Source organism: Lampris incognitus, chromosome 21 (assembly GCF_029633865.1).
Source record: "Lampris incognitus isolate fLamInc1 chromosome 21, fLamInc1.hap2, whole genome shotgun sequence".
NCBI lineage: Eukaryota > Metazoa > Chordata > Actinopteri > Lampriformes > Lampridae > Lampris > Lampris incognitus.
Genome location: NC_079231.1, coordinates 12,692,376 through 12,709,493, shown reverse-complemented (window position 1 = coordinate 12,709,493; position 17,118 = coordinate 12,692,376). Strand labels below are relative to the sequence as shown.

Sequence of the window (17,118 nt, the reverse complement as noted above, 5' to 3'; positions counted from 1 at the left end):
TTTTTTTTATTTTATTTTATTTTTTTCCCCCCGTGTGGCGTGATGAAAGTGCTTTTGCAACTCACTGCGTTTTTGTTTTGTTGTTTTGCGGGAAAATGCGTCTCCCGTTCCCGTGACTGTTGTAATAACAAAGTGTCGCGGATTGCAAAATAAAGGGCAGTTTGACTAGTTTGACACGTGGAAAGAAACGCTGCGTTAGTTAAGGTCATTACATCCTTTGGGAAGGAGTCAGCCATCCTGTTTTTATTGCCCCTGGGGTGGGGAGTGGTGGGGGTGGGGGGGTCACGATTCAAATTCAGAAAGTGTCCCACTTTCACGGTAGCTACTCATACGGGGATTTTTTTGTGGTTTTTAATTGTTGCCAGAAAGGCAGCGGTTGGCACACACCTTCCTTCTCCCAGCAAAAAAACACAACTTTATAGCTTACTAAAATGGTATATATACTCCCTTTCCTTTCACTCTTTCATCCCTCGCGTTCCTCACACATTCATCATCTTCCCCTCATGAGCCTCTACCCTTTCCTAATTACTTTAAAAGGCGAGTGTGTGTGTGTGCGTGCGTGCGTGCGTGCGTGCGTGTCTGGTAGCGGTGAATGGATAAATCGGTCTGTGAATTCCCAAACTGCAGCCCTGAGTGCCTTTTTACGAGGTGTTCATGTCTTAGCTGTCTCTCTCACCCTCGCCCCCCCCTTCCATTCTATCTATCAATCTACCCGTTTGTGCTTTACATCTTCCCATCCCCCTCGTTTCTGCCTTGATCTCCTTTTAATAATGTTCACCTCACTGAGCTCAGTCGAAGTGTGTGTGTGTGTGTGTGTGTGAATGGAGAAGAAAAGCGTAATGCAATTAGTCACACTCCTCCCGGAGCAATCAGACAGCTATGACATTTAAAGATGTAATTAAAAGTTTCCACAGGTTTTTTTGTTGTTTGTTGTATTGCACCTTTGTCGGAATCTGGGGTTGATTGCATATCTCTTTTCTCCTCTTATCCACCACTTTCTATACCCTATGCCAGTGTACGTTCCTTTCCAAGTTTCATTCTTACCGCATAGTGTGTTTGTGTGTGTGGGTGGTCTGTGTGGAAAAGATAAACACACACACACATACACTCTCTCTCGCTCTCACATGTGGGTCCGCACAAACACACAAATACACATTCACTCTCTCTCTCTCTCTCTCACACATGTGGGCGCACAGACACACACAGACACACAGACACACAGACACACACACACACACACACACACACCACTCTTGGTCTCACATGTGGGTGCGCACACACACATAACACCTTCACACTCTCTCTCAGACTCTCTCACTTGTGGGTGTGCGCGCACACACACACACACACACACACATACACACACTTGACTGCGTTGCCTGTGTGTGTTTCACGGGAGTGGGAGTATTCTGGGTGAAGGAGAGTTGAACAGAAGAGCCATACACACTGTGGCAAACTGCTTTATTTGTCTTTTAATGGCATCTTGTCAGTCTGAGGGCGACGTGATACTGACAACCGTAACACACACTACAGGCAAACTAGATGCCCCGAGAGAAAGAGTAGCAAGAAGAGACAGACGATGAGTTAGGGCCAGGGCATACGCTAAGAGAGGGGGGGGGGTGTGTCTGGGAAATGCCTGCGTGGAAAAAACATCCGATTTTTTGGCCAATCACAGTGAGCCATTCCAGGGATTGAAGACATATATACACACACACACTCATGCACACTCATGCACTCAGTGGCAAGTGTCTGCTTGCATGCGCTTTATGTGTTGAAATCCGCGTAACCAAATTCCACATTCCATTCATTGCTTTCTCCATTTCATCCTGTGAACGAAACTCTGCAGATAGAATTAGAGATGATAGAGGGAACACTTCCTGGTCCAGAGTCGCAGGCTACTCTCTGTGAGCTATGGGTCTACGGTGCTGACCAAGTAGCCCGTATAAAGAACTAGAGGCCTATTGATCGGCCTGATTATACACTATGAGTCCCTTTTATCCTTGTAGGTAAGGTTGAGGGAAAAGTACCAAATAACCAGCAGACCTGATGAGGGCAAAAGTTTTTTTCAGACAGGGCAACATGTGATGATTTGCCCCAAAATGAGCCTGTCTAATGGAGTCGGGTGTTTCCATTTCTGTTTTTAGGGGATTTGGCCTCAACGGACGTCAGACCTCTTGATTAAAAATGTTGATAAACCTCATGCAAAATCGACTTTTCCATGATACTCCCTAAAGACACACACGCACACACACACAAACTGAATTATCTCCCCCTGAGACCAAAATCTCTGAACAACACGGTTTTGATCAAAGTGAAGCACAGTGCCAGACTCGGTCTTTGCAGCCGCAGCCTTTCATGGGCGACGACAGAAAGAGCTCCAACACACGAGCTGTAGCATCCAGTCTCGAGAAAAACTCCAAACCAGCAGCTCGTGCATTTGGTTATTTATAACAAAATTAAAGCAAAGCTTCTAAGATATCAAGTATCACATCTGCTTCACCGTCATTTCCTTTTGTCCCCCCCTGAATGTAAACCGATTATTGGATGAAGTCCGGGATACTTTTTGGACCCGTTTCTTGTTGCTGTTGTTTAAACCAGAGCAGAGTACAGTTTCATATCACATAATTTCATTTTCCATAGCATGCTGTATCAGCGGGGATGAACAAGAGCTTTTGGCTGCAAAAGACTGCTAGTTTGTGTGAATGACATAGTTGTGGAAATATAAACAGTATTTGGAAATATGCCGCTTGCCTCGGCATGACATAGATGAAAAGCATTGCCCTTGTAAAAAAAAAAGTCTATGGGGAAAATGGCTGTGATGGACTGTAAGATGACAACAACAAAAAAAGAAATCCCCCATTGTGAGCTCGGAAACGGTTAGAAACTTCTAACTTTCATGGTTCAAGTTGCTAACCCTTGGCTATAATTCGTTAATTCAACACAATTGCTATGTTTTTGCATTAATAACAGAGTAAGTTGCAAAATAGACCCATCCGTAGTTTATCCTTACACACGTGTCTGCTGCTCATATGTTTGATAGTCTGACATCACTGCCAGTGGGAGCATGGAAACTGTTCGGTTGCATTCATAACTCAAAGTCTCTGCACTGAGCAAACAGCCGAGGTCTTTGTGGGGCACGACTCGTACTAATGGATCAGTGTTTGTTGAGAGTCATGGGCCGGGCAGCTGATTACAAGGATGGCATTTCAAACTATGCAGTCGCGCCGTTTATGGTCGCTTTAATGTTGTGCTCATTGAGATCGTAGTCTCTTGTATTATGATTAATTACCAGGAGACAGGATGTGGCTTGTCGGTCGAGTCATACATATAAATGCCATTACAGGCTATATAACCTGATTTCATGAGGACGCTTGTTTCTGTGGGCCTTCCATATGATTACCAAAGAAGGTTGAATCAGTTCATCTGGATATGTTTACTGACAGATACTTTTCATCACTCATCTAAGTGACCTCTTCAGTCTCAACTGACTGCAGGTACCCCCACCCTTATAGGCAACACAGTGGCATAACGACCGAAACCAATGACCGGTTTCATTTGCAAAATGCCTTGACCATTACCTAGAGTTTCTTTTTTGGGGGGGGTGTCCCCCCCCTTTTTCTCCCCAGTTGTACTTGGCCAATTACCCCACTCTTCTGAGCCATCCCGGTCCCTGCTCCACCCCCTCTGCCGATCCGGGGAGGGCTGCAGACTACCACATGCCTCCTCTGATGCACGTGGAGTCGCAGGCCGCTTCTTTTCACCTGACAGTGAGGAGTTTCACCAGGGGGACGTAGCATGTGGGAGGATCATTCTATTCCCCCCAGTTCCCCCTTCCCCCCGGCCAGGCGCCCCGACCGACCAGAGGGAGCGCTAGTTCAGCTACCAGGACACATACCCACAGCCGGCTTCCCACCCACAGACACGGCCAATTGTGTCTGTAGGGACACCCGACCAAGCCGCAGGTAACATGGGTATTCGAACCGGAGAGCCCTGTGTTGGTAGGCAATGGAATAGACCGCCATGCCACCCAGACACCTCATTAACGAGAGTTTCAATGGCCATGTGTACTATTCACAGAGGATTTGGGAATGTTTGCAATCACAGCATTGTAAGAGGGCGACAGATGTACTCTTAGCCCCCCCCCCCTCGGTTCAGGGATGGTTGTTCCCTCTTAACATAGGTGGACATGGATGGAGTCCTGGCCAGGACTCCACAGTCTACACCCATCTACCTGCCAGTGGCCACTCTTTCAAGGATGAGGTCTACACCCATCTACTGGCCAGTGGCCACTCTTTCAAGGATGAAGATGTTATAGTGAGGAACTCTTTTTTTTTTTTTTTTTTTAATTTATTTCTGATTTTTCCCTTTTTTCTCCCAATTTAGTGGCCAATTGATCCCTATTTTAATTCAAACACCCACCCTCGTATTGCATGCGTTCGCCAACTGCATCTCTCCGGCCGGCAGTCTCGAAGGAAAGCGCCTCCCCACTTTCGTGACAAGGCGAATCCAAGCCGAACCACTGTTTTTCCGACACACACAGAGACGCATTCACATGACGAACACAAGCCGACTCCGCCCCCCTCCCGAAGACAGCGTTGCCAATGATTGCTGCTTCATCGAGTCCGGCCATAGTCGGATCTGACGAGACCGGGGCGCGAACCCCAGTCCCCAGTGGGCAACTGCATCGACACCAAGCCGATGCTTGGACCGCTACGCCACCGCGGACGTATAGTGAGGAACTCTTGATTTGAACGGGGAGTCAGAGAGGCCGCCTATGTGAAGAGGGAATGACCATCCCTGAACGGGGCGGGGGGGGGGGGCTAAGAGTACATCTCTCGCAATCTTAAAATGCTGTGATTGCAACCACTCCCAAATCCTCTGTGAATAGTACACATGGCCATTGTAACTCTAGTTAATGGTCACGCTCATATTTGTATATTTGTCACTGGTTTGGGTCATTATGCCACTGTATTGTTTATAAGGGTGGGGACACCTGCAGTCAGTTGAGACTGAAGAGGTCACTTAGATGAATGATGAAACATATCTGTCAATAAATGTTGTGTCCAGATGAACTGATTCAACCTTATTGGATTTTCTTACCTGGATTATTGAGCATGCATCAAGACATTCCTTGTGATTAGTTTGTATGACCAATCAATCGCACTTATTAAAATTGATGGTGATATAGAGAGAAGACTATAGGCAAGAACACACAACCTATTTCAAAATATAGAAAATTGTATTAAGTAAGCAAGAAGTCTAAGCAGCCTTTCACATCCCTACATTCACCATACAGAGAATATGGCAGACTCAGATAAGCATTAAATCAGCGCCTCATTCATGACTACACATATGGCCCAAGACTGAATAGGAGGAGGAAATAGTCGCTAGTTTCTGGTATGCATATCTCAGAGACCCAGGAGATGAGTAAACAGAGCTTTGTGATAATACAACTTGTCATAATATGAAATTTGAATCGAGCTTCCGAAGAAATGTGAAGCATAATGTCACAGTAAGGACAGTTTTAAAGTAAGATTACAGCAAGCTGTCTGTATGAAAAGTCATTCAAAGACATACTACTACTAATTTATCACTATTATTATCACTGTTATAGCAACACAGATGCAAAAAAGTCTCCAATACTCTGATGTTTAACAGTCCTAAAGGACAATACAGTGGAGATTTTTAGAAATATTTTGTTTTCGGTCATTAAAAAGTTGAAGGGGCTCAATGCACAAAGTGTCATTCATTCTAAATCTGTTTATGTTTGCTTAACATGCAAGATATTTTAATACTGCCCCATTGGAAGCCTTCAGTAAGCTGTTTGCTGACAATTTGTTACCACCTTTAATTATGTCATTAAGTTCATTCATCCTGTAAAACTAGGGTTGTCTATCATCCATCTGTGATTATCCAAGTTATACCTAGGTGGCGCTCAGCTCTACAGTGCAAGCAGGTCAGATAAAGATGCAAGGTCTGTGGAAACACAGGCAGGTTTAGCATGTGAAGGCCCACATGAGGAATTTCACAGCAAAGAAATCAAACCGTGGCATAGTTGAAGTAAAACGGTTCTGTGGCGAGTTGGAAGGGAGGGAAACCATACAACTGCAGTGTCTCTCACAGGATTTGAAGGGTTAAATCCTGATAAGAGACACCATAGAGCTGTGGAGGCGGTCCAGGTCCCGCTAATGGATTTATTAAAATTCAGACCCCCCCCCACACCTTCATTTCAGTCATAACCTAAAACCTAATTTCAAGGAAAGACTTTAGTCTAGCTGTAGATGGCATTTTGCAAAATATCTGTCTATCCATCCATACAAGTCAGCTAACTCCAAGTTGTAGTTTGCAAAGGGACAGCCTCCTTAGCACATAGCTGTGACCATAATGATGACAGTTAGCAATACGGTCAAATGGAGACACACTCGGGGAAGTTTTCTCTCTCGTTTGCAAGAGATAGAACAGGGTGAGTGAGAGAAGAACTGTGCTTTCCCTTCACCACACACCAGCTCTTCAGGCTAGCTGTTCAGTAAAAATCAACAAGAAAGACGAATCCCCCCCCCCCCGTTTTTCTCCCCAGTTGTATCTGACCAATTAACCCACTCTTCCGAGCCGTCCCGATCTCTGCTCCACCCCCTCTCTCCGATCCGGGGAGGGCTGCCGACTACCGCATGCTTCCTCCGATATATGTGGAGTCGCCAGCAGCTTCTTTTCACCTAACAGTGAGGAGTTTCACCAGGGGGACATAGCACGTAGGAGGATAACGCTATTCCCCCCAGTTCCCCCTTCCCCCCGAACAGGCGACCTGACCGACCAGAGGAGGCGCTAGTGCAATGACCAGGACACAGACCCACATCCGGCTTCCCGCAGACACAGCCAATTGCGTCTGTAGGGACGCCTGAGCAAGCCGGAGGTAACAGGGGGATTCGAACAAGAAAGATGAATCTGAGGCGTACGGGTAGCGTAGCGGTCTATTCCATTGCATACCAACACGGGGACTGCCGGTTCGAACCTCCGTGTTGCCTTCGGCTTGGTCGAGCGTCCCTACAGACACAATTGGACGTGTCTGTGGGTGGGAAGCCGGATGTGTCCTGGTCGCTGTAATAGCGCCTCCTCTGGTCGGTCTGGGCACCTGTTCAGGGAGGAGGGGGAACTGGGGAGAATAGTGTGATCCTCCCACATGCTATGTCCCCCTGGCGAAACTCCTCACTGTCAGGGGAAAAGAAGCAGCTGGCGACTCCACATGTATCGGAGGAGGCATGTGGTAGTCTGCAGCCCTCCCCGGCTCGGCAGAGGGGGTGGAGCAGCGACCAGGATGGCTCAGAAGAGTGGAGTAATTGGCCAAGCACAACTGAGGAGAAAAAGGGGGTTAAAAAAAAACAGACGACTCTGTTGAGACCATCAGTTATCGTGGAGAAGAATTCTGTCTATTTCGCTAGCCCGAAGCGAAGATCAGGTGAAATTGGGGAATGACTGCCAATATCGCTTTCTGAAAAGACGTGTACTGCTTGCTTCAGTAGTATGACCCGCGGATTAGTTACAGGTCTCAGTGCAGAGTCAGTAGTCACATCGCAGAACATTTTTGTGTAGGCTAGTAAACCTACTTAAGTATCTTCAGTAGGTTTGAATATGCGAATGCTAACATTGGCCTGTGACTCTTACTCTATTCATGTATGTTGCAGCAATAATTGTGTGTCAAGAAGTGGTGTTCAGAGGCGGGAGGGTGACGTGGAACACAAAGTACAACTGTCTGAATGAAACTGAGCCGGGGGCCCAACTCAAGAAAAAGGAATCGGTTTTAACACTGTGCGGCTGGTATGGGGACACGTTGTACATCAGTACAAATGTGAATGATCCGTTTCATGTCCTCCAAAACTCGTTTTTGCTTAAAATAAACAAACTACTGGAAGAAAGTACGATTGAAATATCTGATTCCAAATGCTTGTATGAAGAAGCCCACCACGTGAAGTTTTGGGGTACATCTCGGTTTAATAGAAATGGCCAACCTTTTTCGAAGTAGCTGTAAAATTTTAATGTAGAGTAAGACAAACCCTAATATAGTCTAAAAAAAAAATCATCCATGACAAAGTTCACCTATAACAACCAATTTATTATTTTTTTGTCCAGTGCCAAATGTAAACCCCCAACAATAAGTGACCCCACAAAAGTCCACAAACCCATTAGTCCCCAGGATCTTGTTTCATCCTGTCCTCCACAACCAACAGGTTTTCCCCAAATACCATGGGTCTGTTTCATCATGGGTGGATTTAGATTTAGTCCAATAATAATAATGAAAAAAAAAAACTGACAAGTCATTCACATACAACTGTCAAGTCAATTTTATTTGTATAACCCAATATCACAGATTCGCCTCAGGGGGCTCTACAGCATACAACAGCCTGTCCTTAGTCCCTTGCATCAGATAAGGAACAACCCCCCCCCCCCCAAAAAAAAACTTTAACAGAGAGAAAAAATAGGAAGAAACTTCAGGGAGAGCAACAGATGAGGGATCTCTCTCCCACGACGGACAGATGTTGTGTGTACACAGTTTACAGAATACAACATAGAAAGAGCATAACAGAATCATAATGGAATTGTAAGATATATTAAGAATGTGGTGAGGAGGACGCCAAGCAGTGTCCAGATGCCGCACTGCTTGGTGTTCCCCTCATTCTATCAGATGTATTGAAATCACATTAAGAAAAACAAAACGATAACATTCACAACGGTACACATTACCGACAGCTGATATCCTTTTAAACAGAGAAGGTCTATTCTATGTTGCTTTTGCCCCATTTAATAGCAGAACATTATGTCCCAAGACCTCCAAGGCTTCATTCCTTCAGTTTATCAAGAACCCACCCCGTCCTTCAGTGTCAACATCCTGTTCTCCGCAGCAGATACTGTAATATGTGTCCTTTGCACCAGAAATTGACAGGTCTCAAACAGCTAGCCATGAGACCCCAGTCTTATAATGCTTCCTTCTGATCTAATCCTGTGTCTGTTAAGGCTTAGAGTACTTTAGGGTGTCCTGCTACTGGGCCACTTCTTCACTCTTTTCCTCCACCGCCGTCTCAGGCATAGTGTTCTGCACTGTTGGCCTTTGCTTGGCTAGCGTACCGTAAATGCTCATGGCCTGAGGGCAGGATAATAACATGGGAGCCGGTTACTTGTACAGACAAAGAAAACTAGTCGTTCACATGAAGAGAAAGAGAAAGCGGTTTACAATATTCTGTCATCAAGGTTTTGCAAACAGACATGCTTTTGCAGGTTGTGTGATTTTTTGTCTTTTTCATAAAGTCGTTACATTGTAACTGCCACTAAGAATAATTACCCTGGACTTGTTAACAATGTTAAGTTCTTCTTAAGCTCATAAACTTGTGATATCTATAATAGTGAAAATGAAAAAGAAGAGGTTTCTTTTGCCAAATTCTGAAAAAGGCAAATGTGTTGCAACAAGTTCTGCATGGACACGCACCTGTGCAACCATTCCATTGATGTCCCCCGCATTGGAAGGTAGAAGGACGGTGTTGGACTGTTTGGCAAGGTTGGAGAAAGCAGACACGTACTGTTCAGCCACACTCAGGGAGGCCGCCGCGTTTCCGTTCTGTCCAAAAACAGTCACAACATGATTCGACTGACGTCAGCATTCCAAAACAATGTCCCTGTTCCTGGGATTTTACAAGCATTAATTATTGAAGCAGTTAAATCCTCATTACCTGTTCAGCTAGGGCATTAGACAGAAGGCAAATGGCTTTGGCTTTGGCCTCTGCGACAGACAATAAAGCTTGGGCTTCACCTAGAGGCAAGACAGAAAGGCTAGGATCACACTTTATGTATTAGGCTCTAATGGAAGTTCATTCATTTAAACAAAGCCGTTACTGCTGGATCACTCCATTACAGCTGTGTTTCCCTCTGGCGGTTGCTGGCATTGGATTCGGTCTACTCAATAGCCGATGGTGTGTGGTTCTGCTGTTTTGTGATCAACATTTCCTCAACACTTCAAATTTGCCATGGAAATGTAAATCAGAAGATAATGAACATCTAATCAGCTTTGTTCAAATATGGCTGTGCGATCCCAGCCAAAGAGGTGTGTGTCAGAAAAGCTTATCTGGCAGAGTTCAAATACACACCTTTGCTCAAACACCGGATATTTTCCAAAGCGCAGTCATCCAAGATTAATCCTAACTGATTTTGGTTTTCCTCTGAATCAAATGTTTATTGAGAAAGACGAAAAAAATTCACCCACCAGCTGCTTTGTTTATCTGCTCGGCTTTTACTCCCTCAGAGGCCAAGATCTGAGATTGCTTACAACCCTCAGCAACATTGATGGCTGCTTCCCTTGCTCCCTCAGACTCCAGCACTGTAGCTCTCTTCTTGCGCTCGGCCTCCACCTACACAGATCAAAAAAAGTAAAAGACACATGGACGTGGGGTGCTGCTACCTCGGACCCACTGAGAAATCACAGAAATAATGCTCTGTGGCATTTGGTTTTTAGACATCAGTCCCTTATTTAAACCGCTTGTGTGTTACTACTCAAATTATCTTGTGAACCTGTAAAATAAGAGAGTTTAGACTAACAATAATTCCAACAGTATATATACATCACTTTGCATAATTAATACTTCCTCCTTGTTATGGAGTGCCATCATTAACTTCGAAGACTTGACTTACCTGCATTTGCATAGATTCTTTGACACGAGGTGGAACTTGAATATCTTTGATTTCATAACGCAGGCAGCGGATCCCCCACTCGTCGGATGCTTGGTTGATGGAGTCAACTATGTTGGAATTTAGGGATTCCCTTTCCTTGAAATCGGGGGGGGGGGGTCAGCAAGATTAGAGGACTTCTCATTGAAACACAACGATGACATGCTGAACAGGACAGCTGTCTCTTACCCTGAAGACTTTGTCCAGTGTGAGTTTGCCCAACTCTGAACGCATCGTGGTCTGTGCCAGCTGTGTTACTGCATACTCTGGATCCTCCACACCATAACTAGCCTGGGAAGAAACAGGATGGACCAGCTTTTAGGAAGTTCATTCAAATCACAGTGACTTGGTGAATAGGAGAGTATGGTGCATGTTACGTCCAGCATTTTGAAGAACTCTAACTCTTGCCAACAAACCTTAAAAGGATCCAAGATCCTTAGGAAAAGGACTCCATCAATCTGCAGTGTAACATTATCTGTGCACAAAAACAAACATCAGTTGATTCAACTGTAAAAATGTATTTGCTTAGCCTAGAATTTATTTAAACAAGGAAACATAAATATGCAAACTAATAGCTTACAAGTGACTGTTTTGTACAAAAGCAATCAATAAGACATTTTTAAAAATGACAGCAGTTTTTTACATAAAAGTGAAACTCATTCAGCATTACTGCTCACGTCTTAAGTGTTTGACGAAATAAACACACACATGGTTTGCCCAGTCATTGTAAAGTCTGAGGTCTGGTGCCATCCCCACGGTAGAAAGAATCCCCCACATTCCTTGCCCAAAGCAATATCATACACAGGGGGAAACTGTGACACCTGCTGGCCAAAATTAGCATTGCGCGCTATTAGGAGCATATTGGACTATGCCATGCAAGTAAAGCATCGTTGGTCAAACTTAAGCTAATGCCATTAATTTAGACAGGGTGCGATGATCACATAACGTGTCATGTGACCAGCACAAGTAGCTTCAATGGTAAACAAGATAAATCCTTATACATTTTTATTCTTGCCTTTGCAAACCATGACTTATTGCACTGTCAAATGTAACGTAACCTTTGCAAAGCTGAGAAGGCAATCGATGACGTAAAGCCCAGTCACAACCACGACTTTGGCTATGACAACTGATTTTCAAGAATATGGAGAGTAGGCACTGGTCCATGGAAAATAGGGCACGTCACCATGGACGGTTGGCACACGCCTGACAATGTGTGGGGGTTTAAGACTCAAATCTCTCACCCCTGACCGACACTTTGACCAGTCGGAGCCATCCTTTGATTTTAACGACTCAAATGACGATGAGTCTGAATGTGCTTGTGTGGTGTGAAGCTGGTCAACTGTAAAAAAATGTCAAACATGTGCACCACTAAGATTTGCAGACTATCTGCAAATTTCAGTCATTAAGTGTGCAATGAGTTGACTTTTCAGTCTGATACAATAAGAACAATTGTGTAGTCAGCTGGGGGCTTTAGCCTTCAAGCAAGCTGACAAAAAAAAATTATCAAACAAATTTAAAGCTGCTACGAAGAGTTCATCACTGATTAAAAGTCTATTAAATTTGGACACCTCTATATGAGCGACAAAAGCAAATGAGAATGTTAGAAAGAGTATATTGTTATGAAATAATTCCAAATGCTGGTCTCAGGCCGGATTCCCAGTGAAATATGACAAACGATTTACGGCACACAGATGTGATACATAGCCACAATCGGATACACATTACATCATCACTGTGCATCTTGCAAACAGCTGCTTTTCCAAAACACCACTACATCTCTCACTGCATTCTTCAAAACAAAAGGCACGAGCTACCACAAGGCTGAATGGTGATCTTTGCACCAATGAGGTTTTTTTTCTGCCAAACACTACCACTTGTGTCCACAGCGGCGCAATGTCAGCATCAATCCCAAATTCCTTGTAGCAGCTTTAACACAACAACTTGCACTCCCTTGCCATTGGATATAAACATATAGCTTATCCAAAGCTATAGGTTGCATATGTAGATATCTACTACTACTACTATGCATATGTTGCTATATGTAATGGGAAAACATGGTGTTACTCACCTAGAGAAACTGCTGACTGTTCTGGGATATCAATTACAATCTCTTTGAGACTCTGCACGTAACGAATTCGGTCAAATATAGGAATCAGGAAGTTCAATCCCTGGCAGAGGTATGAGGGGGGGTGAAGATTAATCAAAGCAAAAATGTCAGGATTTGAATAAGAAATTAAGGAAATGTTGCTCTGTCTTGATAGATAGATAGAGAGATTGATAGATAGATGGATAGATAGATGACAAACAGGTGAGATGACAAGGGAATCACCGGCTCTAAGATCCGATGAAAGCGACCCATCCTCTCAATCACCCAGGCTTCTTGCTGTGGCACAAACAGGACCACAGTGTTCATGGGCAAGCTTGAGGCCCATCGCTGCTGTGCTGGAGTTACCCACAGCCGGGGAACATTCCTCTGGGAATTCTGCAGAGCCACAGAATTAAGACAACGTCAGCATTTTAGGTCCATTCATGGGTTTGCCCTCACAAGTATTGTCAGATGAGGAGATTCATGGCTGGTGTGATTGCACAGAAGGAATCAATAAAGTAAATTTTCAAACGTCTTGATGCATGCTCAATAATCCAGGTAAGAAAATCAAAGAAGGTTGAATCAGTTCATCTTATCGACAGATACGTTTCATCACTCAACTGACATCTTCAATCCAAACTGACTGCAAGTATCCCCACCCCTTATAAACAATACAGTGCCTAACGACAGAAACCGATGATCAATTTCATATGCAAATATGGGTGTGACCTATAGATGGGTGTACACTGCGGAGTCTTGGTCTCCTGTGACTCAGCAGTCTACACCCATCTACAGGCCAGTGGACACTTTCAGGAATGAGGATGTGCACATCCTTGATAGGGAGGAACGATGGTTTCCTCAAAGAGGCCATCTATGTTAAGAGGGAACAACCATCCCTAAACCGGGGGGGGGGGGGGGGGCTAAGAGTACATCTGTCGCCATCTTACAACTATTCCCCAACCCTTGTAAATGGCATACATGGCCATCAAAACTCTAGTTAATGGGCACACTCATATTTGTATATCAAACTGGTCGTTGCTTTCGGTCATTATACATCTGTCACCATCTTACAATGCTGTAATTGCAACAATCCCTTATCCTCTGTGAATAGTACACATGGCCTTTGAAACTCTAGTTAAAGATCACACCCATATTCGTTGGTTTCTGTCGTTAGGCACTGTATTGTTTATAAGGGTGGGGATAGCTGCAGTCAGTTTAGACTGAAGATGTCACTTAGTTGAGTGATGAAACGCATCTGTCAATAAACGTTTTATCCAGATGAACTGATTCAACCTTCTTTGATAAATTTGCAAACGTGTATATATATCCATGACATTAGCTATACCTGTCAGATCAACTAACTCTAATATGATGTATGATTTGAAAATGATTTAATTCGTATATACTTGTTTTGCAACCGGAGGGCTTGGCCAGCTTATTGGACATAAGAGAATCAGTTTACTGACACATTGCCATGGGCAGTTTATGCCTTAGAGCAATCAGGTGATGCAACACCAAATGGAAAAGGGAGAAAATGTTTCTACCACAGTGTTACGCGAGCTGCGACTGTTCTACAGTTTGTCCTGCGTTTGGATATCATTGTCCAATCAGTGTCAAGTCGTGTTCCATTGAGTACCACCCCTTTGAGGCGATTTCAGTCTGGTTGAAAATCGCCCAGATAGCTCTGATAGACAGACCTTCATGGTAAGGCAGTTTTATTTAACTGCAGACGCTGCAATGCAATCTCTATGGGTTCCGGGAGGGCTTGCACTAACGTGTTTTCGTCATATGTAACCAGGGCAGCCAGCCATACCTCATTGGCCAGTGCTGCGTCATGCATGCCACCGCTATGCATATGTGCATTCGCCATATTGGAGCATTCAAGATCCGCTAGTAAACAAATATTTGTGTTGAGAGATGCAGACCTAACTTAAAAAAAAAATCAACATTAACTCACTTAATTCTGAACCGATTTTCATAAAATTTGGTTTGTTATATATGTGAGAAATTGAGCATTTTACTGGTTACCTATTAGAATCAAATTCAGTTACTGGGGGTGGATCTAATCAGCTCTATGCCAAACCATTAACTTTCTGAGAAGCTACAACTTTCTGTGGGATATGCATCTATCCATCTATTATCCAAACTGCTTATCCTGCTCTCAGGGTTGCGGGGATGCTGGAGCCTATCCCAACAGTCATTGGGCGGCAGGGGGAGACACCCTGGACAGGCCACCATGCCATCACAGGGCTGACACACACACATCTGGTGTGAGACGTTCAAAAGCTGAAGTCCGCACTTAATTCAATGGTGGACATTTTGCCTTTGTGGCACGGTGGCGCAGTAGGTAGTGCAGTCGCCTCACAGCAAGAAGGTCCTGGGTTAGAACCCCCGGTAGTCCAACCTTGGCGGTCATCCTGGGTCGTCCTCTGTGTGGAGTTTGCATGTTCTCCCTGTGTCTGTGTGGGTTTCTCCCGGGTGCTCCGGTTTCCTCCCACAGTCCAAAGACATGTAGGTCAGGTGAATCGGCCGTACCAAGTGGAACTTGGCTCTGTGAAGCTGCCTCTCTGTGCTTGTGTCGCACTGACCATAGAAGGCAGTGCAGGCTCTATTTGGGCTCAGAAGCGCACGAGGAGGTCATAAGATGCAAACCTACAGAAATACAATTCAGATGTACCTCCGTGAAGTTCCAGTCTATGAATAGGCAATATCGAATGTAAATTAGTTAGAATTTCAGCTTTTGTAAGTTTCTATAAAAATGTAGGATTTCCATATCTATTATATTGTTATAAAGCCACCTGGTTTCTTGGACAACTATGGGTGTCACCGAAATGCATCATCTCTCGCAGAAGGTGCAAAAGCATGACACATTGAAGATGCATATGGACAGTTGCCTGAAACTTTCAGCTCTTGGGAGGGTCAACATTGCCACACAGTTGGACGAGAGCTACAGGATAGCTAGCTGTGCATCCTCACAACGATGAGGTGAGCAAGAACCGCCACATTGTAGCCTGTCTTGTCAACTGTGTGACATTTTGTGGAGTGTTCAAAGGCTAGCTGATGAAGACTGAATCAGATTATTGTGAGAGTGAAGACCTTACTCAATTCTATTTGATTAATGGTAAAGCAGTCTCTTCTCTCTTTACACTGAAAGGTATTTGTGAGGGCAGCCTGATAGACAATTTATCTGTTGATGACCACAGTGGATTGTTCATTGTAAAGCCAAAATAATTTTATTCAAGACGTTTACAATGAACTGCTATGTAGCGGTTCACAAATACTGTACACTATGTACAGTGGCCCAAGGAACGATCCGTGCCTTATGTTGCCATCCAGTGGTTATTGGTGGTATTGTTACGTGAGGTGACCAGGAAAAAAAAATTATACAGTGCAATGTGACAATGTCAAGTTAGCTAGCTGACTTAGGTTATTTACCCATTGAACAGGTCACCTTGCAATCACCCCAATCATCGAGATATTTGGCAGGAGCCGCCACTGCAGATGACTTCTAGCTACAGCACCTACCGTTAACTGACGTGCCATGATGTCTTTGTGTATGCTCAATAATCCAGGTATGAAAATGAAAGAAAGTTGACTCGGTTCATGTGGACACAACGTTTATTGACAGACAGGTCACTTAGATGAGTGATAAAAGGCTTCTGTCGATAAACGCTGTGTCCAGATGAACTGATTCAACTTTCTTCGAAGTGCCATGAGTTACCCAGAGAGGCTAACTAACCCAGCTATGCTAGCCAGCTGGCTAGGTTTTTCCACATGCCCAAAGAAAACAGCCCATGTTAACAAGCGCCAAACGGACACGGACACCTTACCTTTAAAAGAGCACCTCCACTCCGACACAGTGTCCGTAGCATGTTGTCTTTACGCAGTGCAGAGCGCGCTGGGCAGCTGTATCTCCTCTTAAAGGTTGGCTATTAGCCTGGAACTGATGGGGCGCGACCTCTTCTTCTTCCTCGTTTTAGCATTTAAAGGCGGTTGGCATCCAACTTTATGGTGCATTACCGCCACCATCTGCTCCGGAGTGTGGATCATACAAAAAAACCAAAAACAAAAAAACCCCAAACAAACAAAAAAAAAACCCCCAAAAAACAAACCAATTCATCCCTTCATGTACTACAACATATATGCTTCATACTCTGAACAAACACAGTTTCTCTCTTTTAACAATCAAGCCCTGTGATGGCCTGGCCAGGCCCTGCCGACAGGCCATCACAGGGTGTCTCCCTGCCTGCCGCCCAGCAATTGCTGGAATAGGCTCCAGCATCCCCGCGACCCTGAGAGCAGGATAAACGGTTCAGATAATAAAA

General features: G+C 44.5%; 1 protein-coding gene across 1 annotated transcript; it reads right to left on the bottom strand.

Annotated features, from left to right (window-relative positions):
• Window positions 1-8,092: 8,092 nt before the first annotated feature.
• stoml2 (stomatin (EPB72)-like 2) lies at window positions 8,093-16,758 on the bottom strand. Its single transcript, XM_056301018.1, has 10 exons — window positions 16,624-16,758; window positions 13,037-13,189; window positions 12,776-12,875; window positions 11,124-11,182; window positions 10,897-10,998; window positions 10,672-10,806; window positions 10,247-10,391; window positions 9,717-9,796; window positions 9,476-9,604; window positions 8,093-9,133 (listed from the first exon to the last, which is right to left on the bottom strand). The coding sequence occupies exons 1-10, from the start codon at window positions 16,663-16,665 to the stop codon at window positions 9,032-9,034; spliced, it is 1,047 nt and encodes a 348-aa protein (XP_056156993.1). The 5' UTR covers window positions 16,666-16,758; the 3' UTR covers window positions 8,093-9,031.
• Between the last annotated feature and the right edge of the window lie 360 nt (window positions 16,759-17,118).